The sequence below is a fragment of the Hermetia illucens genome, chromosome 1 (genome assembly GCF_905115235.1).
Source record: "Hermetia illucens chromosome 1, iHerIll2.2.curated.20191125, whole genome shotgun sequence".
NCBI classification, from domain to species: Eukaryota; Metazoa; Arthropoda; class Insecta; order Diptera; family Stratiomyidae; genus Hermetia; species Hermetia illucens.
The window spans coordinates 122391272-122415049 of NC_051849.1; the positions used below are offsets into that span (position 1 = coordinate 122391272).

General features: G+C 40.2%; 1 protein-coding gene across 1 annotated transcript in view; it reads right to left on the reverse strand.

Moving 5' to 3' along the window:
• Positions 1–23778, reverse strand: part of LOC119649930 (lysine-specific demethylase RSBN1L) — a 105383-nt gene that overhangs the window by 40850 nt on the left and 40755 nt on the right. The window contains exons 5-6 of the mRNA XM_038052351.1: positions 1354–1490; positions 1155–1294 (exon numbers count right to left, since the gene is read on the reverse strand). Of these exons, the coding sequence (XP_037908279.1) occupies positions 1155–1294; positions 1354–1490 (277 nt within the window). The remainder of the gene's footprint in view (positions 1–1154; positions 1295–1353; positions 1491–23778) is intronic.

The window sequence follows — 23778 nt, forward strand, 5'->3', positions numbered from 1 at the left end:
AAGAGAATCCCATTTACGGTGATCATATGTTATAAAGAAAATATTGTTGTCAGGTATTGACCAACAAATGGTTGACTAATGGTGTACTTTTCTATGAGACCGAAGCATTCCTAACTTCAATTCAGAATGCTTCGCTCCCAACAAAAAATTATAAACGGTACAGTCTTCACGGCTCCTCAATTACCAACTCCAGTTGTAGGGTATGCAACTGTGAAAAGGAGACCATGCAGCACATAACATCTGCGTGCAGGATGTTGAGCAGTACCGAGTACACCAATCGTTATAACTCCGTCTGCAAGATTCTCCATCAAAACCTTGCGTTGAAGTATAACTTAGTGGCAACCTATCATCCTTACTATAAGTATACTCCGCAGAGACTCTTGGAAAATGATGGGATCAAACTACTGTGGGATCACACTATTACCACCGATCATAGTGTTAATCATAACAGACCCGATCTAGTTCTGCTTCTCAAGGAGGAACGAGCGTGCTTCATGACCGTTGGACCGGAACACTGTTGAAAAACAGTATAGTACAGTAAATCCGGAACTATGGCCCTTTGGCAGACGATATGAAGCAGACTTGGAGACTACAAAAGATCGAAGTAGTCTCAGTGGTAATTTCAGCGACGGGATTAGTCCCGCAGAACTTACATAAAGCGCTGAAAATGCTCGATCTTAGGGCTGAACTATACATGGAGATGCAAAAAGCGGTCATCCTTGCAACCTGTGCTATAGTCCGAAGAGTCTTGTGTGGTAACAATCTGACCTAGTGGGTTTCAGTCTTGATCCGCACTGTCTTCGATTTAAGATCCATGTCTTTGTAGTATCGAACCACCGCGTTATTGGCTTAAATGTTTGCGACAATCGGGATGTAGCAATACATTTTCGCATGGTCGCACACTTTATGTTAAAACGCATCATCGCTGTGGTGCGGGCCTTTGGAAGTTGCTTTTAGCCCATCCTTAGGTTGGTCGTCCCTCGGTCCGATTGGGCGGGAAGAGGGTCCGTGGCATTTTTAGCTATATATAACACAAAGTGAACATTTTTAACAATTTACAGTTTGGCTGAAAAATAGAAAAATGTAAAAGGCATGTGCCCAGAAATACATAACTTTTTAAAAAATGCGCTGTGCTAGCTTTACTATAATCTTACCGACTGCTGCAGTGGTCATTCTGTCGTAACCATGTCCAACATGATCAGCGTGCGCCTTAGTCCTATCTTCAATCATCGTTTCTCTAGCTTCTGATAGTCTCGGAAGATATTGCAAATTTTTTAATTCATTAATCCTAGTCCTGTAATGCATAGGATTATTATATTAACTTGCGCATTAAAAAAGATATTCAATTTTCACCTTTGTCTTTTCATGGGAGTTTTGCTTAGTTCTGCAGTAGGAACTAGTTGCTCCCCAGCGCGAATCCAGAGAATAGGCCCATCATTTGACATTCGAGGATCAGTTTGTAGAATTGACTTAGCGCCCCAAGGCATGGTCTAAAAAGACAAACATAAGTAGATTGCATGAAACGCCGCACCTATTATAAAATGTAATGCAGAAAGCACATACATATTCAAATTTTCTACAATAACAGCAAATATGAAAAATTGTACACTTAATAAATTAGAGGTCCATTCTCAGAAATAACCAAATCAATCCATCTGATGCTGCCCCTGTATGATATCCGGACTTTAAAATACTCTCATCCAGATATCTCCTAAAATAAAATTAATAATATATTTTGGAAATTTATTAGAAATGCCCCCTTGGAGGTCATAATCTTGAGTAAAATTTAGTAGAATTTCATATGCTTATTGACAAAGTGAAAATATGTCAAAGTTATTCCTTTTGCAAATATTCTGTATCTTAAGATATCGTATCGAAGTGTTCTAGAAATGAATACATGTATGAAATTGTACAATGTTCGATAGGAATCAAGCAAGAAGTAATGTATTCCTTCCCCATCCATTCATCATAAGCATGCCCAACATCTTATTAAGATGACATCGGTTAACGCAAGAATGTTCGACGATGATTGAATCAAATTACCCTTAGAGCTAAACAAGTCGCAAACCAAGTATGAAAGGTTTTGTATATTTTATATGTGAGAATAATTTGTTATAGTTCGATTCCATTTGTACGTAGCGGGCAGGTCATAGGGTATATGAATTTAATAGGTCAGACTATTTACTCTAATGTGGTATTGGGAATCTATGCTGTCTGGAGTACAGCACGTTAAATTCACATAAAATAGACAAATTTGACCTAGTATAACTTTGTCAAAGGTAGTATGACTCCCTTCAAAATTTCCAATCGTATTCCCTATGTTATGCTCTAGGTTTTTGCAACATTTTATAATCCTAGGATGATTTTAAGATCAAATCCGAAAATATGGGAATATTATTAAATTTATTTCAACAGAGATCGGCTTATTTTGCTTAGTTTCTAACAATTAGTATTGTCTTCTTCAAATTTGTACTTTTTAATTCCTTACCCTCCTACTTTGCAATCTAAGACCTCTTTCGTAAAGTACGAACTGGGACCTATCATTCAGGAAAGAAATTGACACCCACTTTTCGCTTGTGCGATGATTCTCGCAGAATAAGCCAACACAGAAATTCATTTGGAGCAAGTATTTTAAGTATTCTTCAAGGACCGTTTATCATTCTAATTATAACTATCCTCAGTCAATTGGTCGTAGTATGTGAACGTGCTTATAGTGTTATGTATATGTGCGCATATTCATGTTATATATACAGACATATTAATGGGCAAGTGTTATTTTCATCTCTTTCTCTTGCTATACAATAATTTTTAGTAATTGGCTGGGAAATTCCCTTAAGCCCATCCTAGTACCACAAGTAAGCTACAATATAGAGTATGATCCATCCAAGGCTGGTGGAAATCGCATTCTTCTTTTTCTACAGCCTTTCCCAAACGGGGTCAGCTCGACGTGATCGGTTTCGCCCTTTGGCTCAATCAAATGCCTGATCTGGATGCAATCTCGAGGTTTTTAAATCCCCATCCAGCGTATCATGCCACCGTTGTTTTGGCCTGCCTTTTGGTCGTTTACCATCGACTTCGATGTTCAGACCAATCTTGGCAAGTGAATTCTTGTTAGCGGTGGAAATCGCACTATTGTTAACAAAGTTATAATTGATCAAAGTTGTCGCTTCTTCGCAAATTCAAGGCTTTGAATGTCAATATCCCTTGAAAGTGGATATTTTAACATAATATATGGATATGTTACGTGCTACGACAAATGCACACTCAAATGTCTTATAAAAGAAAAACACCAAACCCGAAACTCACAAAGCTCAAAGTATTCTAAACCCCTTGTTTAGACCTCGGGTCCAAAATAGTTGTTTCAGCCAGTAGCATATTCTTTTCAATATGGCCGAAACCCATATTAAAATGTTTTTTAAGCTGAGAGATATATGTAAATTGCCATTATCAAGTTAATTTTCAGAATATATTTTCTTACAGAAATGTTGCGTTTTGAATATTTTCAATAATGTAGTCTTAATTAGTTATCTTTAAATGAAGTATTTCATTTGTTTCATTCTTTAAAAAACAAAATGGTAGATTATATTTGCACTTGTTTCAAGGCCATCGCAATCCGTGTACTGAGAGAACGGGGGCAATAGTTGTATTGACAGCGTCTTTCATTGTTAGCATTATCTCTAGGATATCGTGTTGCTATGTCCTGTTTAACCTTTATTTTATTTATTTATCTTGTTTTGTAACTTCTTCATTTTTTTTGAAGAAGTGTTCTGCAATACTTTTAACTTTACCAATTGTGGAAGCGCTTCGAATAATATTGGCCTGCTCTACTAACTAGTCTGTGCAAAGCAACTCTTAGAGCACCACCCCTCAAACGGACAGCTATAGTATGTGCAATATTCGATTGCAAAAATTTTTCTTTTATGAGTTAGTTCAAGCTGGTCTGCTTTTCATAGAATTCATCACGAAGCATAATTTGCCTGTTTTTTCATCTACATAATGAGCCGTGATTGCTATATATCGTTCGTTATATGCACACAGCTAACGCTTTGGAAATTTGTTTTCTTACAACCTATAGCATGTTATTATTTGTAGACCCTAGGTAAAAGGCTTTCTAAAGCATTTAATCGAATTTTCTAAATTATTTTTCCTTGTTGGATTATGATCAAAATAAAGATATGCTTTTAATTTTCCAGACAAAAAAAAAACAATATAAACCCCTAGTTCTATCGTAAAAATTCAAATTAAGCTTGATAATTTACTCGTACTTATATCCTGACAATAATTTCGGAAAGTTCGCTGGATTTAAATTGCATAATTATTTTATTTGAGAATTGAGGGAGTACATTAAGTCCGCGTGAACCACAAAAATGGAAAAAAATTTCTTCCCATTTGGTCCAGTGTAGCATCAACTGGATATGGACTTACAACTTCCTCAAATTTCAAACAAAATAATTTCGTTTCGGCTTCGGCCTAGTTTGGGTCTGAATACAAGGTGGTTTTCACTTGGATCTAATAATCTCATGTCATGTTTGCGATTATATATATAAAGGAGCGATTACCACCTGTAACCACTTTGGTGTAGTAGCATCAGCATCTGATGAATTAGCTCTGCCCTGGACCAAATCGACAATCATCCTTTTTAAAGTGCGTAGTTTAAAAAAAACTTTTCTTATATATAAAAAAATGTTCGCTTTTAAATATGTCAAAATATAGAAACAGGTAAAAATGCTAGAGTGCAAAACATTTAGTGATTGATACTAATAAACAAATTTAGTTAGCTTTTGTTTTGTGTGAAAAAAATATTATTAAAATTGATTCAATTTCTATCAGTCCGTCATATCCCATTTACTCGGAAGCGGCTGAAACTATTATCACAAAATCTGGTGAAAACATATGGCCTGTGAATCCTTCTACATGGGAGGCTCGACATATATGCACAATAAGGTCAGGTGCGATATCAAATGAAAGGGTTCGATTAGCACTTTTCGAAACTGGTCTGTGTGAAACACAGCACGGGTGGGGACTCAAAATGTGCCTCAAAAAGTGGAATAGGCTTCCTCCTTCTCAGAATCTATCAAACCGAAAAATCTGAAAAAAATCAGAATAGTGCCCCTTATAAAATCTAGGCTGCTACGCTTATATCTGCGCAAATAAAGCTAATAATAACACACCACATTTTGGAAATTTACACGAAAACCCTCCTTAAGTTCATCCTAGAATTTCAAGATTTAACATTCTTGTAAATGATAATATACTATTACTAACAGAGTTATAGAAGGTATCACTTACGGAGTTATAGAAGGTCAAACCTTTGTATTCCAAGTGAATTTAGTGTACTCGAAGACGTGTATGGTGTCATCATCATATAAAGTGAACTCATATGAAATCGGGGCTCACTTTAGTGTTCCCTTCATTTGTTTATCAGTATCAACTACTCGGGACAGAAATATACATACATATGTAAGTGAAGTTTGTGGGTAGTAGTCCTAACAATGATGGACGTAAAGTACCTTTTAACATTATGCTCATTTGGCGTAAGGATGTGAAATTATTAGACTTAAGGCATGGCTCTAGTTTTCACAAGTGTTCATAAATGGCGTATTTTCATCTTCAAATTTGTTGTCTGATATTGCCGTGATTTCTCTTAAACAAGCGTGGCAAAATCGTTTATTATCAAAGCGTCAAATCTTGTATTGAAGTATAACAAGTCGGAATACCGGAAGCTGGTGCTTCGGGTATAAACATTTTGTGATCAGCTTTATGAGAAACTTCCTATGCACATTTTTGCATTCGTATATTGCTAAAAAACCCAAAATATTCCTTCATTTTTTTTTTCAAATTACGACATATACGTACATATTACAGATGTAAATGTTATGCTTACCCTAAACAAACAAACTTGGCCTGTTCCCGAATACTACACTTATACATGCATGATAACATATTTCCGAGTTACTTACTTATACAGTATGTATGTTGATACCGCTGGTTTAATATTTTAATATATCTATCTGAATTATGCACTACCTCATTAGCATATATGGATATAAATGCATACACCTGTGTGGAGTTGCCAAATCTCCCATCAGGCGCGTCCCTTCGTGCGGATAAGGGAATACTCGGCGAATGTGTCATGCCATTGCACAAGCACGCATACGGATATGTGCGTGCATGGGCATGTTTATGCGCAGGAAGTAAACGCCCACCCGTGGATAAAAATTGGCTATGGGAAGGATACCCAGAAATGAAACCAAACATGGAGGAGCAGAAGAAGAATGAAGTTACGGTGCAGGGCTTCGGAAACCCAGTGCCGGCGGCTTTTGGGAGTGAGCAAGCGGGCTCCCGGCCGTCGATATCCAACGACCGCAGTGCCTCAGTAGTGGGAACCTTGGCTACTGTCGCATCTAATGTTACAAGCGTACGGGAGGAACTTGAACTGGCTCCAGTGATGGATCCGTTCAGAAGGAGCTCGATTTTTCGCAGATTTCCTCCCACACGGGCACAAGCCCCCACGATCGCTACCCCCAGTGGGAAGCGTATAGCGGGAGTCTTCGATGAGGAAGAATCACTGACGCCGATTCACCCGAGCGATGTTTTGGGCAATGATCAGTCTGGAGCTTCTTTTACTGACCTCGGTAAAAAGATCATGGAGCTGTGTGAGTTTATAAAGGAGCGCAGGAACATTCACCAAAATATAAGGGCCATGATAAGAGGCATCCGTTTGACGTACGGCAAGGCCCAGGATGAACGAGTAGGGAAGTCGCCGATTGGAAAAGTGAACCAGGCAACTCAAGTAACGCCGGTTCAAAACACAAAAGGAGAGAAACCGGGGAAGAGGCTGCGCGAGAAGCTGAATGACTCAACAGGCCAGCAAACCCTGAAAAGAAAAAAGGACTCAACTCCCAAAAAGGCGGAGTTCATGAAAAGTACGTCTGAAGCTACCAGTGAAAATACTGCAGTGGCTACCTCGAGAAAAGGGATCGAACCTTCAAAGGCCGATACGGAAGCTTGGAGGAAGGTAGAACCGCGGAAAAGAAATTATCGGAGGAAGATTAGACCGGAGGTGATTTTCATTTCCAAACGAGGCGAAGGGTCACACGCCGACATTCTCCGGAAAGTGAAGGCAGACCCCGAACTCACCAATTTGGGAGACAACGTCAGCCGTATTAGACGGTCGCAGAAGGGAGATCTTATGTTGGGACTTAAGAAATCCAAGGATGTAACCGCGGACAAATTTTTAAGCCAAATCGGGAAGACTTTAGGGCAGGAAGTCGACATAAGAGCTAGCAGGCCGGAGATCACTATAATCTGCAAAGATATAGATGAAATCACGACGAAGGAGGTTCGCGAAGCGTTGGAGAAACAGTTCGATCTTGCCGGACTACAAGAGTCAGTGGTGAAAACGCTAAGGAAAGCCTATGGGGAAACACAAACCGTCATCGTCAGCCTACCAGTGAAGAACGCACTCAAACTGTTAGCAGCAGGGAGAGTGAGAATAGGCTGGGTTATGTGTCGCCTTAGGGAACAGGTGGCGTTAAAACGGTGCTTTAGATGCCTTGGCTTTGGTCACATTGCGAAGTCATGCACTAACCCAAATGACAGGTCAAAGCAATGCAGGAGATGCGGAGTGGAAGGCCATATCAGCAAGGACTGCGGAGCTGACCCAAATTGTCTACTGTGCAAAGGAAAGGAGGGTGTGGACCATCGGCACATTGCGGGCAGCAGCAGGTGCCCGGAATACAGGAGAGCCCTTAGCACAAATCGCAGATGAGGTTGCTACAAATCAACCTCAACCACTGCGAGGCGGCGCAGGATCTACTCGCGCAAACCATCCGCGAGAAAAACATCGATGGGGCCATACTAAGTGAACCATACCGAAACCGCGGTGGTAGCGTTTGGGTCGAAGACCAAACGGGCCAAGCAGCGCTGTGGACTTGTGGAGAACAAGCCTTCCAGGAAATAATGGAGCACCCGGAGGAGGGCTTCATCAGAGCGAAGATGAAGTGCATCCACATCTACAGCTGCTATGCTCCACCCGGCGCTACACTCGTCGAGTATGAGCGGATGCTTGCTGCTCTTGTTTTGGATGCAAGAGGACGTTGGCCGATCATAATAGGAGGCGATTTCAATGCGTGGGTTCTTGAATGGGGCAGCCGGATAACTAATGTCAGGGGACGTGTTCTCCTCGCAGCATTCGCGGAGCTCGACGTGGTACTGGCGAATGTTGGGTCTTCGTACACTTTCCGGGGAAGGGGCCTGGGACCTATAGTGGACCTGACATACGTGAGTGCCACTTTAGCCAGTAGAGTCGCTTGGCATGTCAGTGAGGACTATACTCACAGCGACCACCAGGCAATCTGCATAGAGATCAAGGGCGGATTGAACTCGAAAAAGAGTTTTCGCAAAATGCCGGGTGGTATGCTTGGCTGCAGAGTGAAAGCGTTCTTGGGAGACACGTTTTCCGCGGTGCTCAAATCCGACATATCCCTGAATGGTACGGCTGGAGAGAAAGCCACCCAGATCACTCGATGTGTAACGGAAGCATGCGATGCTACTATGCCCAGAAGGCGATTGCTCCCCAGTAGGCCATCCAACTACTGGTGGAACAACGAAATCGCAAGTTTGCGAGCCGCATGTTTTCGGGCAAGGAGGCTTTGCCAGAGGCTCAGGGGAAAACCCGGTGGCGACGGTCGAGAGGATGCACACAAGCAATTGCGTGGCCGCCTAAAGGAAGCCATTCGGAGGAGCAAAAAGAACTGCTTCAAACAGCTGTGCGACCATGCCGACATAAACCCTTGGGGCGAGGCTTACAGAGTGGTGATGAAAAGGCTGCGGAAATCACCCCAGGTGACCTGTCCGCGCCTCCTGAAACAGATTGTTACCACTCTGTTCCCTCACCACGAAAATAGGGGAAGGCAAGTTTTTGTCCAGCCAAATGACGGCATAATACCGCCTGTAACTGTGGAGGAGCTGCGGGAAATATGTGGTAGGTTCGGTGACAACAAGGCCCCAGGTTTGGATGGCATCCCCAACCGAGCTTTGAAACTGGCAGTGAAGACTAGGTCCGACCTTTTCGCCAACACCTTCGAGGCGCGCCTAAAAGAAGGAATATTCCCTGCCCAGTGGAAAAAGCAAAAGTTGGCGTTGCTTCCGAAGCCTGGCAAGCCACCTGGAAACCCAGCGTCGTATCGTCCTATTTGCCTGTTGGATACAACGGGTGGACGCAATTGGCATGATGGTAAACCTGGCAAAAGGTGCACTGATTTCTGGCGGCTGCTGTGCCGTGGTGGCGCTGCATGTCAAAAACGCATTCAACTCGGCCAACTGGAATAGAATTAAACGGGCGTTGGCTGACATGGGTGTCCCCGGATACTTAGCGAATTTGGTGGAAAACTACCTCTCAGAGAGGACTCTCTGGTACGGGACAGATGAGGACCCCAAAGAGTACATTGTCACAGCCGGGTACCACAGGGATCGGTACTTGGTCCCATGTTGTGGAATATCATGTATAATGGGGTGCTTGCTCTTCCCGTCCCAGAGGCGACTACGATTGTCGGCTTTGCTGATGACCTAGCTGTGGTTGTTGCAGCAAAACACCCAGAAGATGTGGAGATTTACGCAAAAGAAACAGTGAGAGCGGTAAAGTCCTGGCTAGAAAAGGCCGGGCTGACCTTGGCGGACGCGAAAACGGAAGCGGTCTTAATAACGAAACGCAGGAAAAATAACACTGTAAAAGTGGAGGTCGGTGGACATACGGTCGTATCAAAGCCGGCTATCAAATACCTGGGGGTAATAATTGACACCAAATTAGAGTTTTAGGGAGCACCTAGAGTATGCATGCCAAAAGGCAGCCAGTGCCACCACGGCACTTGCAAAAATGTTGGCAAATATTGGTGGGCCGAAACATTGCCGGAGGTTGGTGCTAGCCGGAGTGGTGCGCTCCATCCTGCTCATCAGATGAGGAAGTATTGGTGGTGGCAGGCATAATCCCGGTTGACATTCTGGCCAAAGAAATGAGTGTCCTGAACAATGCAAGACACATGGAGGGGCATGCACAGCGTAGAAATGCGGCAAGGTCAAAGTCGCTTGATCTCTGGCAAAGCAGATGTGACGAGTCTGCGAAAGGTCGGTGGACGCACAGGCTCATTCCCAACATTAGGGTGTGGCTTGAGCGAAAATATGGGGAGACCAACTACCACATTACCCAGTTCCTCACGGGACACGGTGGTTGCTACAGGCAGTATCTGCACCGCTTTGGGTTGGATGATTTTCCGAACTGTCCCAGATGCGATGGCATACCGGAGGATCCAGAGCATGTGATGTTTCACTGCCCAAGATTTGCGATGGAGAGAAGGAGCTTAAACCAGGTGCTGGGCAGGAGCGGGACCCCGGAGAGCTTGGTTACTGAGATGCTGGAGTCCCAGGAGAAGTGGCTTGCGGTTGGCTCCGCAATCATCCAAATGCAGGAGGAGTTGCTGAAGGAACAAAGGAGGAAAGCTGCGAGTAGGAGAAGGATGAGTGCCTAAGAGCAAACCTACCCCGCGAAGTAATACCTCAATGGTGGTCCTGCGGGGCTGGGGCTGGAGAGACCGGGGGTGGTTTTTAGTGGGTGTGAATCCCACACGCGCCCGCTGTTGTTCCGCCGTTCGGGCGGCGGAGCTGCGGCGGACGTGTCTTTCTAAGATTTTCCACCTCCGTGTACGTACAAAAAAAAAATATAAATGCATACATATGTCTGTCTCGAGTAATTGATAGTAATATACAAATGATGATGACGTCATACATATTGTAGAACCCACAAAATTGACAAAAAATGGCAAGTTTTCGCCTTCTATAACTTCGTTAATATTGGATTTCCTTTAAACTTCCCAAAGTTATGCGCTATGTTGTCCCTTATACCACTGCCTGTACTACTAGTATGAATTTAAGGGAGGTTTCCGGCTAAATTGTTTGTGCAAACATCGGAATGGGATGTATTTTGAGGCCTAGATTTCATTAAGATACACTATTGTGATTTTTTTTCAGATTTTTCGGTTGGATGGATTCTGAGAAGGAGATTTGTTACACTTTTCGGGGGTCATATTTTGAGTCCTCACTCCCCCGTTTCACCCAATATCAAATATGGGACCAATTTCGAAAAGTACTAATTAAGCCCTTTCATTTGATACCACACATGGCTGGGAATACAAAAATTTGCACCCCATTTTTGCATGTATGGGCAGCCCCTCCTTAAACTCAACACAAAAGGTCCCACTTACTGTATATAAGGGGATCAACAGACCGCGTGTTCTCACCAACTTTCATGACAATCGGTCCAGCCGTTTCCGAATAAATCGGGTATGAAAGACAGACATCGACTCGTTTCTAATAAGGTTTTGTTTCACATTAAAAAAAAACATCAATTCCAAAAAGTACCATACCATTCATACGAATAATTGTTTTTATGCGACTTTTCATCAAACTCAATAACGAAAATGGACAAATGCTTTGCACATTTTCTCATGGAACGTGCGTTCTCTGTACAGAAAGGGAGCTGCCAACCAGCCAATACCCTATCCCAATATAAAGCTGATGTAAACCATGTGCTCGGAGTAGGTTTTTTACTCAGCACAAAAATGAAAACCCGCTGCTATCGGCTTTAAAAAAATAAACGAAGAGTTACGCACTCTGTGTTTTGCGAACCACGGTACAAAATATAAGCCCTATCAACGTTGAGGCCTCTACTTAAGAGGTTGGAAGTAACTGGTTCGCGGAACCACTTTCAAATTAACCACTTGCTAATGTAACGCCGACATCCCTCAATTAATGTCATTGGCAACGCGCATCGAGCTCGAATAGTAAAACCACCTTGAATCCCCTCTGACAAATTAGTTGGGAATGAAAGCTAAAGCCATCCGTGGCTTTGTTCGTAACACTTATAAAGGGAAAATAGATAATGTGATAACTACAACTAAGAGAGGTCCTAGAGATGAAGCATCAACCAAAAATTTTCACAACCCCCAGGTGAAACTTATCATCAGCGCGGCCATAAACACATTTGGCTTCAGGCGAAAAAAACAATCTGAATGTCGGGCTCGACAATGAAGGGTGGTAATTTGCGACTAAGTTATATTTCAACACAAGATTTGACGGAGAATCTCGCACAAATCTAAATTTTTGGGGGAATTTGAACGGTATATTCAGTATTTATATTCGTTAGATAATCAAACGATTTTGCCACGCTTGTTTAAGAGAAATCACGGCAATATCAGACAACAAATTTGAAGATGAAAATACGCCATTTATGAACACTTGTGAAAACTAGAGCCATGCCTTAAGTCTAATAATTTCACATCCTTACGCCAAATGAGCATAATGTTAAAAGGTACTTTACGTCCATCATTGTTAGGACTACTACCCACAAACTTCACTTACATATGTATGTATATTTCTGTCCCGAGTAGTTGATACTGATAAACAAATGAAGGGAACACTAAAGTGAGCCCCGATTTCATATGAGTTCACTTTATATGATGATGACACCATACACGTCTTCGAGTACACTAAATTCACTTGGAATACAAAGGTTTGACCTTCTATAACTCCGTAAGTGATACCTTCTATAACTCTGTTAGTAATAGTATATTATCATTTACAAGAATGTTAAATCTTGAAATTCTAGGATGAACTTAAGGAGGGTTTTCGTGTAAATTTCCAAAATGTGGTGTGTTATTATTAGCTTTATTTGCGCAGATATAAGCGTAGCAGCCTAGATTTTATAAGGGGCACTATTCTGATTTTTTTCAGATTTTTCGGTTTGATAGATTCTGAGAAGGAGGAAGCCTATTCCACTTTTTGAGGCACATTTTGAGTCCCCACCCGTGCTGTGTTTCACACAGACCAGTTTCGAAAAGTGCTAATCGAACCCTTTCATTTGATATCGCACCTGACCTTATTGTGCATATATGTCGAGCCTCCCATGTAGAAGGATTCACAGGCCATATGTTTTCACCAGATTTTGTGATAATAGTTTCAGCCGCTTCCGAGTAAATGGGATATGACGGACTGATAGAAATTGAATCAATTTTAATAATATTTTTTTCACACAAAACAAAAGCTAACTAAATTTGTTTATTAGTATCAATCACTAAATGTTTTGCACTCTAGCATTTTTACCTGTTTCTATATTTTGACATATTTAAAAGCGAACATTTTTTTATATATAAGAAAAGTTTTTTTTAAACTACGCACTTTAAAAAGGATGATTGTCGATTTGGTCCAGGGCAGAGCTAATTCATCAGATGCTGATGCTACTACACCAAAGTGGTTACAGGTGGTAATCGCTCCTTTATATATAATCGCAAACATGACATGAGATTATTAGATCCAAGTGAAAACCACCTTGTATTCAGACCCAAACTAGGCCGAAGCCGAAACGAAATTATTTTGTTTGAAATTTGAGGAAGTTGTAAGTCCATATCCAGTTGATGCTACACTGGACCAAATGGGAAGAAATTTTTTTCCATTTTTGTGGTTCACGCGGACTTAATGTACTCCCTCAATTCTCAAATAAAATAATTATGCAATTTAAATCCAGCGAACTTTCCGAAATTATTGTCAGGATATAAGTACGAGTAAATTATCAAGCTTAATTTGAATTTTTACGATAGACCTGGGGGTTATATTGTTTTTTTTTTGTCTGGAAAATTAAAAGCATATCTTTATTTTGATCATAATCCAACAAGGAAAAATAATTTAGAAAATTCGATTAAATGCTTTAGAAAGCCTTTTACCTAGGGTCTACAAATAATAACATGCTATAGGTTGTAAGAAAACAAATTTCCAAAGCGTTAGCTGTGTGCATATAACGAACGATATATAGCAATCACGGCTCATTATGTAGATGAAAAAACAGGCAAATTATGCTTCGTGATGAATTCTATGAAAAGCAGACCAGCTTGAACTAACTCATAAAAGAAAAATTTTTGCAATCGAATATTGCACATACTATAGCTGTCCGTTTGAGGGGTGGTGCTCTAAGAGTTGCTTTGCACAGACTAGTTAGTAGAGCAGGCCAATATTATTCGAAGCGCTTCCACAATTGGTAAAGTTAAAAGTATTGCAGAACACTTCTTCAAAAAAAATGAAGAAGTTACAAAACAAGATAAATAAATAAAATAAAGGTTAAACAGGACATAGCAACACGATATCCTAGAGATAATGCTAACAATGAAAGACGCTGTCAATACAACTATTGCCCCCGTTCTCTCAGTACACGGATTGCGATGGCCTTGAAACAAGTGCAAATATAATCTACCATTTTGTTTTTTAAAGAATGAAACAAATGAAATACTTCATTTAAAGATAACTAATTAAGACTACATTATTGAAAATATTCAAAACGCAACATTTCTGTAAGAAAAAATATTCTGAAAATTAACTTGATAATGGCAATTTACATATATCTCTCAGCTTAAAAAACATTTTAATATGGGTTTCGGCCATATTGAAAAGAATATGCTACTGGCTGAAACAACTATTTTGGACCCGAGATCTAAACAAGGGGTTTAGAATACTTTGAGCTTTGTGAGTTTCGAGTTTGGTATTTTTCTTTTATAAGACATTTAAGTGTGCATTTGTCGTAGCACGTAACATATCCATATATTATGTTAAAATATCCACTTTCAAGGGATATTGACATTCAAAGCCTTGAATTTGCGAAGAAGCGACAACTTTGATCAATTATAACTTTGTTAACAATAGTGCAATTTCCACCGCTAACGAGAATTCACTTGCCAAGATTGGTCTGAACATCGAAGTCGATGGTAAACGACCAAAAGGCAGGCCAAAACAACGGTGGCATGATACGCTGGATGGGGATTTAAAAACATCGATATTGCATCCAGATCAGGCATTTGAGTGAGCCAAAGGGCGAAACCGATCACGTCGAGCTGACTCCGTTTGGGAAAGGCTGTAGAAAAAGAAGTGTGCGATTTCCACCAACCTTGGATGGATCATACTCTATATTGTAGCCTACTTGTGGTACTAGGATGGGCTTAAGGAGATTTCCCAGCCAATTACTAAAAATTATATTAATATACTATTATTAACTATATTTGAACAGATATCGGTATGTAGAATATCTCGGAACCTAGGCCCTATATTGTGGCAGCCTGTTGGTTTTTTCATATTTTTCGGCTGTGTATTTTCTGAGGATGAGTCCGTTAAAGAAATGATCACTGTCAACCCCCGCACCCCCTCCCCCTTTCCAACAAATAGCAAAAGTAACACCGGCTTTGGAAAATACTAACTACTACTGAATATTTGATGAAAAATTAAATTCGACGTAGAATTATGTAACTCACTGCATGCGTGAGCGTTTACAGTTCCCATCTTTCCACCAAATTTCGTGTCAATCGCTATAACCGCCTCCGAGGAAAATGCGTTTGACAGACAGATCGTAATAAAATAATAATAATCGTTGGCGCAACAATCCATACCTTGAGGTTTTTTAGAGCACTTCATTCAAAACTGTAACGGTACACTACAGTAGTATACTTTAGAAGGCAATGTGGTCAGCGCTCGCCCGAGAATATTACCCTGATTCGACTCAGGTACTCTTTCACAGCTGAGTCGACTGGTATCCGAGGTCAAATCACGATACGAAAGTATTTCCAAGCTTTGTCCGGCGTCCGCTTAGGAAAAGGATGGCTTCATAAACATTGAATTTCTTACCAATTAGGCTGAAAAGTTCATAGGATAACACACAGATGGCGCTACCAGTATTAAATCCATGTTTTTTAGTTAACCCTAACATTTAATGTGTATAATAAGTTGTCGGACTATTAGTTTGTGGGATAAGATATTTTGAGTAAAGCAACTTTTGTTAGTTTGAAAACAAGTCGGGATACCGGAAGCCGGGCGCTTGTTCTTGTTATGGACACCGTCACACGGGACATCCAATGTCCAGCGCACTATACATTGCTTTATGCAGATGATGTTTTCCTAGCGTCTAATAGTAAAACTTATCTCGAACAACTTGTCTAAAAATGGAATGTTCGCCTCATGCAACACAGTCTCAGATTAAATCTGAATAAAACCCCGAGTTTTTGACGACCGATGCCCATGAAACAGGCACAATCACTGTCAGCGGGACTGGCTTGCCCAGTATTGGGCGATTTAAATACCTCGGGTCAATGCTATCAGCTAATGGAGAAATGCGTTAGGAAATTGCTTCACGCATTAACGCAACCTGGATGAAGTGGCATTCCACCATTGGTGTTCTTTGTGATCGACGTCGCCCTCTATGATCTTGAATTAATTTTGGGATACTTTCTCCTTTTTCGACTATATGTTATCTTCTTTTTTAAGAGTTTCAAATTTGGGTGGATTTTTGTTTTTCACTAGATGGATGTTTTCCAATTTAGGTTTCCTGAATTTAGGTAGGTATTTTTGTCTAACTGCCTTGTAATTCTTGACAAAGCCGGTAGTTCTAGCTTCAATGTAGTTTTTCTCGTTCCTTATTGAGTTGAAATGTCCATTTTTCCTTGGATTCTTGTAGGTTTCTTCATATCCTATCAAAATCGGCTTTATAACATTAGACTTCAATTGGTTGAATGAAACCTTTCATTGTGATTTCTCACTGCTTCTTGGATGGCTCTCCCTGTGAAAATTTTATTTTGTTGATATGTTAAAATTCTAAACTTCTCGACTTATGTTTCGTGGGACATTTCGAAAGCTGCAAATGCTACCTGGCTGTGTGCTTCCGTAAAATGACCTTCATTCACATTTTCTTTTTGTAGGAAGTCTAACGAAAGCTCCGTTGAATTCATTACCTGTTAATATTTTGTTGGGTTTTCCTGTTTTTGTAAAATGTTCTTTTAATACCTCGAACCGATTTTTATCAGTTAAATAATAAATTGTGCCAAACTTAGAAAATTTGTCTATTATCGTAAAGAAGTTATTTCATTAAAGAGTAGTAAATAATTTGATTTAATTTGATTGGTCTCTCGATGTATTGAAATTTTATTTTGATAGGTTTTCGATTATACTTTACTTCTCGGCAAACCTCGCATTGATTGAGGACAATCTGAATTTATTCCAGTAATTTGGCGGTCAAAGGGTAGTATAGGTCCCAGGACGAAACGTGGATTGGTACTCATGGTGGGAAACGCCTGCTGAACCAACACCAACAGCTCTACTACCAAACCCTATCTCCACTTCCACGTGGTGATCGCTGGGAGCTCTTTCTTAACGAAAAGCTGCAGACGGATAAGGATAAAGGCGAGTCTTCCGCGCCTAAAAACGAGACAAATTGTGCTAACTGATCCTCCAGGTTGGGGTTGACTAGGGCTGACAACCCTACACGGAAAACCAACGTTACGAAGCCACAAAAGGAGCCTTGGACTGGATGAACTTTACAACGACGAACCCGGAAACGACAATGGAATAACGATCTGCGCATTTTCTCATGGCACAGCGTTGCAGGAGCAATATAGACTCGGATCACCGAGCTCGAATGATAACACCACCTACAATCCCCTCAGGTGAATGAATACTGAACCCATTCGCAACATAGCCCTCCGTAACACCTATAAGGGGGAAATTGATGTTGCAATAACCGCAGGTAACAGATTTCCTGGAGATGAAGCATCGGCAAATGACCTTCATAACCACCTGAAGAACGTTATCATTGATTCAACGATACTTGGCCCCATCCGCAAGAAAAGTCGGAACGGCTAGTTTGACGAGGAATGTAAGCTAGCAATGGAACAGAAGATTGCTGCATACCGAGTAATGTTGCGCTCTCAAAGAACGCGGGCACGTGCGGAGACTTATCAGAGCTCCGTCGAGCGGAAAAAACGACTTCTCAGACGGAACAAGGAAGCCTGAGAGAAGTAACCGGTCTGTAAACTCGAAAAGTACAGGGAGCAGCCGCATCAAGCGCGCAAGTTTTACCAACAAGTCAGCAGGATGAACCCTTATACACCTCGATGCTCATCCTGCCGAGACAAACAGGGAAATTTAATTTCCGACAGAATGGGCATATTGCAGCGGTGAGTTGAGTATTTTGATGAACTTCTCAACAACTAAAATATCCGCGAGTTGGGGGTCCCGCCAACTGAAGACGACGGAAAAAATGCTGCCGCCACCAAGCATAGAAGAAACAGTACGTGCAATTCATTGGCTTAAAGACCATAAGTCGCCAAGAGCCGATGGAATTACAGCCGAATTGGTTAAATATAGACGCGACCAATTACACCAAGCGGTTCACCAACTGATGCTCACAGTATGGGACAACGAATCATTGCCTAGCGAGTGGCAACGGGACATTATCTGTCCCATACATAAAACAGGGAATATCACACAGTGCAGCAATTATAGAAGTATCACGTTGCTGAGTACCATCTATAAGATATTCTCCGCTATCTTGCTAGGCCGGATAGCTTCATGCGCTCATCTTACTGCTGGCAGTGGGATTTGCATCATGATTTGACGTCGGATCATGTAAAATTTTTTTTCACCGAATATAGTCATGTGGGGTATCAAATGAAAGGTCTCGATTAGTATTTTTCGAAGCCTTTTGAGATTTATTAGAAAGGCGGGGAGTGGGAGGGGTCGAAAGTGATGATTTTTTAACGGACTCATTCTCAGAAACTGCACAACCGAAAAATCTGAAAAAAATAATCAAGCTGCCTCTATATGGTGCCCCGGTCTCAAAATGCTCTCCATATCCGTTCAAATGAGGTTAATAACAGTATATTACCATTTTTTGGGGAAATTGAGTAAAACTCCCCTTAAGTGTATCCCAGAGTTATAAAAGTTGGTAGTAGTGTAAAATATGAAGCATATTATCCTCAAGTTTGATCAAAATCATACTATTAATAACAAAGTTTCAGTAGCTCAAAATTGACTTTACCGTGTAAATTTACTGCAACTAAATATCAATATCACACTAAAGTGGGTAGTCAGACATGCTAAGTGCATATACATAACGGACTACGTACAATTGGGATAGTTTACACTTAAATATACTCACAGAAGAAGTGAACAAAACCTTTCATACCTGAAGCGCCCAGCTTCCGGTTTCCCGACTTGTTATTATTAGAATTGTTTAATTGATACTTTTCCGAAATTTGACCATTATTCTCTGAATTCTACCGGTAATTACCTGAATCTCGTCGGTATCTTTGTGAAGTTTGTCGATAGTTTTGTGAATGTTGACGTTAATTGTGTGAGTTTTGGCGGTAGTTTCGCGAATTTTGTCAATAGCTTTGATTTTATACTTTAAGTTTTTTATGCTGATCACTCTTTAACTTATTTGTGAATTCCAGCCGGCTGCAACTGTCTCCAAACCTTCGTTCACGCATGATAGCTAATCTTTCATTCAGAGTTCTTTTGATATAAATTTTATCTAAGAGCAAATTGTATCATATTTTTAATAATATTCACTAGTAGATGTATGTAGGACATTATTTAAGCCTATAAAGAATCGTCGTGATAATAGATTTCGTTACATTTATATTTGATTTCCTGCACTTCTAGAGATAATTTTTCTACTGTACTTACACCTATTTCGCTTATTAATTTGTAGATTTCAATTGTTTTCGCATCCGATTTTCTTCGTAAATTCAGATTCGCCTTGATCTGGTCCCAATTATCTGATTTTGGTAATCCCATAATAGTTACTTCGCCTCGCCCTGGATATTTTCATGATATATGATTCTTATTGCAGATCTTCTTCGATATTATTCAAATAATATTCTATGCTGTTGATGAACACACTTAGGGTCACTTCGCCAATGCCCGCGAAATTGCTCATATAATGGATTTCTTTCTTCTTTCTTCTCTGTTCTGTTTTTTAAGGTTTTGTGTAAACACAAACCCTTATTAAAATCGGTTTACTGTCTGTCTGTCTGTCCGTCACACGCATTTTTCTCGGTGACGGTTATAGCGATTAACACCAAATTTGGTAGAAAGGTGGGAACTGTGAACGCTCACGCATACAGTGAATTACATCCTTTTACGTAGAATTTAAGGGGGGTCCCCATACATGCAAAAGGGGGGTATAAAATTTTTTTTCATCAAATATAGTCATGTTGGGTATCAAATTAAAGGTCTCGATTAGTACTTTTCAAAGCCGATCTTAGTTTTGACATTCGTTGGAAAGGTGGGGAGCGCGGGGGGTTGAAAGTGATCACTTCTTTAAGGGGGCCATTCTCAGAAACTACCAAACCGAAAAATCTGAAAAAAATCAGGAGGCTGCCACTATATGGTGCCTGTGGTGGCTTAAATAAAGTTAATAATAGTATATTACTACAATTTTTTGTAATTGATTAGAAACCCCCCTTAAATTCATCCTAGTACCATGACATTTTGCGGTGATATAGGCTATAATATAGATCTTACCAAGTTTGGTGGAAATCGCACTATTACTAACAAAGTTGTAATACCTCAAATTTGCTGCTTCTTCGAAAATTGAAGACTATGAATGTCAATATCACCCGAAAGTGGATACTCTCACATAATATATGGATATATTACGTGCTACATACTAAGAAATACACAAAACCTTTCGTACCTGAAGCGTCCAGCTTCCGGTTTCCCGACTTGTTCTCTGTTCTGCACTGTTGTATTTTGGGTAGCTAAATGCTGTGATACAGCGCCCAGGCATTCGACTTCCTGATCTCTCTAAGCAATCTGCTGTTGCAGTAGTGAAATTGTGGATAATTACAAAATGGGCGTCTTGTTTCATCAGTCACCTATCTCTAGACAATAGGAGGGCAGGTAGCTTTCGATGTCAGATCCTCCCCTTCCCGGGGGTGGAAAATTTTAATTCTAAATAACCGCAGTTACTGTAGGCGGAGAGTTTGGTTACGAGGGTAGTCGTAGAATAAAGTGTAAAAACAATTTTTTTGAGTAAATTTTTTTTAATTTTTCAACATAATCTCCTTGGAGCTCTATACACTTGGTCAATCGTTTTTCAAATTTGTTTAATCCTTCAGAAAAGTGTGTTTTCGGAAGTTCCTCAAAATAAGCACTTACAGAGGCAATGACGTCTTCGTTGTCCGTAAATCTCTGTCCATCGAGCCATTTTTTCAAGTTTGGAAATAAGAAAAAGTCACTAGGGGCTAAATCTAGTGAATATGGTGGGTGTTCGACCAATTCAAATTTTAATTCTTCAATTTTAGCCATTGAAACGAAGCACGCGTTAACTCGGGCGTTGTGATGAAAAAGATTGCCTTTTTCGCCAAATGTGGTCGTTTTTTTTTTTAATTTCTTTTTTCAGCTGCCCTAATAATGATGCATAATACTCACCAGTAATTGTTTTACCCTTTTTCAAGTAGTCAATAAGGATAATTCCACGGACATCCCAAAAAACTGTAGCCGTAACCTTACCAGCTGGCTTTATGGTCTTCGCTTTCTTTGGAGCTGGTTCACCCGTGCCGATCCACTGTTTTGACTGTTCCTTCGTCTCAGGAGTGTAGTGATGTATCCATGTTTCATCCACAGTCACAAACCGACGAAAAAATTCCTCAGGATTCCGACTTATGCGCGCTAAAAGAGCCTCAGAGGTGACCACCCTCTTTCGTTTATTCTCAGCTGAGAGCAATCCCTGTGGCCATAGCTAACTCGCGCACTTTTAATCTTCTATCCTTCAACACCATATCGTGGATTCTATTGATGATTTCGGGAGTAGTCACTTCTACGGGCCTTCCTGAACGTGGTTCGTCACTTGTTGATTTACGACCACGCTTAAATTCATCTACCCAATTATAAACCGTTGCTAAGGCGGGGGCAGATGTGCCATGAACCGAGTCTAATTCATTTTTTATCTCATATGGAGTTAAGCCCGTTAAATGAAAATGTTTTATTACCGCTCTGAACTCGTTTTTTTCCATTTTTTTTTTTGACAAGCAATTTATTTTTCCAATTGACTATAAAAAACACGTAAACTCAGAAGATGTGGACTCTGACTGCACTATATATCTTGTCGGGAGGGGCGCTGACTAAAAACAGATGATTTAGGGCGATTCGAGCGCCATCCGTTGGTCATTCTAAAGACTTATTGAACTACCCTCGTATATGAAAATTAACATTACTCGTTCCACGAAAAATTTTACTTGGAAATGGTTGGATTGTTGTCGGTGAAGCAACAGGCGGGCAATCAGAACACCACGGCTTGGTCAAACTGTCAAACCTGTCACATTTTCGTCAAAACCCAATTCTTACATGGCTGATTTTTGCATGCAAATACAAGACAAATATTGTCAGAAGGCTAGGTGGATAAAGGGCCGTTAGTAGGCTTAAAGTTCCAAGCCAAACGTAAAATTTGTATATTAAAAAGTACTTTGACAATTCGCATTTATAGCTTTCACCTATACATTGTTGCAAAATTACCGAACAAACTGTGTCTAATGTAATTTTAAGCAAAAATATTAATATTTTTTTTTCAAATTTCTTGACCCCTTTAGCTGTCACAGGCATTCTAATTTCTAAAAAAAATCGCCGGCCTTACACCACTAAAATCATTTCCTCATGCAATTCTAAGACAAAATAGTAGTATTTTTCTTCGATTTCTTGACCCTTTAGCTGACAAAGGGATTCTAATTTCTAAAAAATCGGCACCTTTACACTACTAAAATCATGATTACTTAAAACCTACGACATCAATTTAAAACATGGAAGTTTGACAATTTCTTTTTAGGGATTAAGGAGTCCGAAGTCTGCATGCATTTAATATCGGACCGGATCAAATGAAGAGCAACTTGCTCCCACTCTTTATGGTCCACGGACTCGTCTTTTTGGGTTAACATCCAAAGTTCCAGAAGGAGGAGGGGCGAAGACGGCTACGTGGAACATAAGAGTGGGAGCAAGTTGCTCTCCATTTGATCCAGTCCGATATTAATGCATGCGGACTTAGGACTCCTCAATCCCTAAAAAGAAATTGTCTAGCTAATTTCAAGCTTTGATTCCGCTGAATATAATTCGTACCCTTGTTGTGTTTTATGAATTATAAAGGGAGCGTACAATACCTGCGAGCGGCCTCGGTCACGCTGCTCCCAGGACAGAGGTGAGGCAGCGTCTGATGGGGTGCCTCTGCCCTGGTACGAAACCGTAGGCATCTTCGTCCCTCTTTTCATGAAAGTTTGCTTGTGAAAATAGCATAAGCTGTGTAAAAATTAAAACTTTCCAAATGCAAAAATTGTTTTTTTCCCCCAAACTACGCCGCTTAACCCTATTTTTTTCGAATTTTAACATACAAAATATACCAATTTTCTTACCAAAAATTAATCTCCGTTTCACCGTGATAGAATTTTATTAACATCATTTTATTCTAAGTGCTCAATTTGTGGTAAATTTAATAGGTTAAATGGAAACCCACTCATTGAAAAGAAACACTAAACATTTAAACCCAAAGGCAGAAAATAGGTAACCTTTCATAACTACTACTTTGTTAACGTTGATTTATTAGGATATACCATTAGCAACTGGCCTTCAATAACAATGGTTCGTAGGAGCATTGGAAAAATTAGATCAATAGAAAAAAAATACCAATAAATTTGGCTGCTATTCTATTTAAGTGTTACTGTAACTTGCTAAAATGATCGTAACCTTAACTCTATCGAATTAAGGAAAATCGTTACTTCACTAAAAATATTTTATATCTCGGGGAATGTCTTTTTACCCAAAAAGGAACTTCTAATTACCACAATACATAATCACCGGTGATTGAATCGTAAAACATTTTACTGAAAATTATAGAATTTAAACGCATTGTCAGAATTATTGTAGACA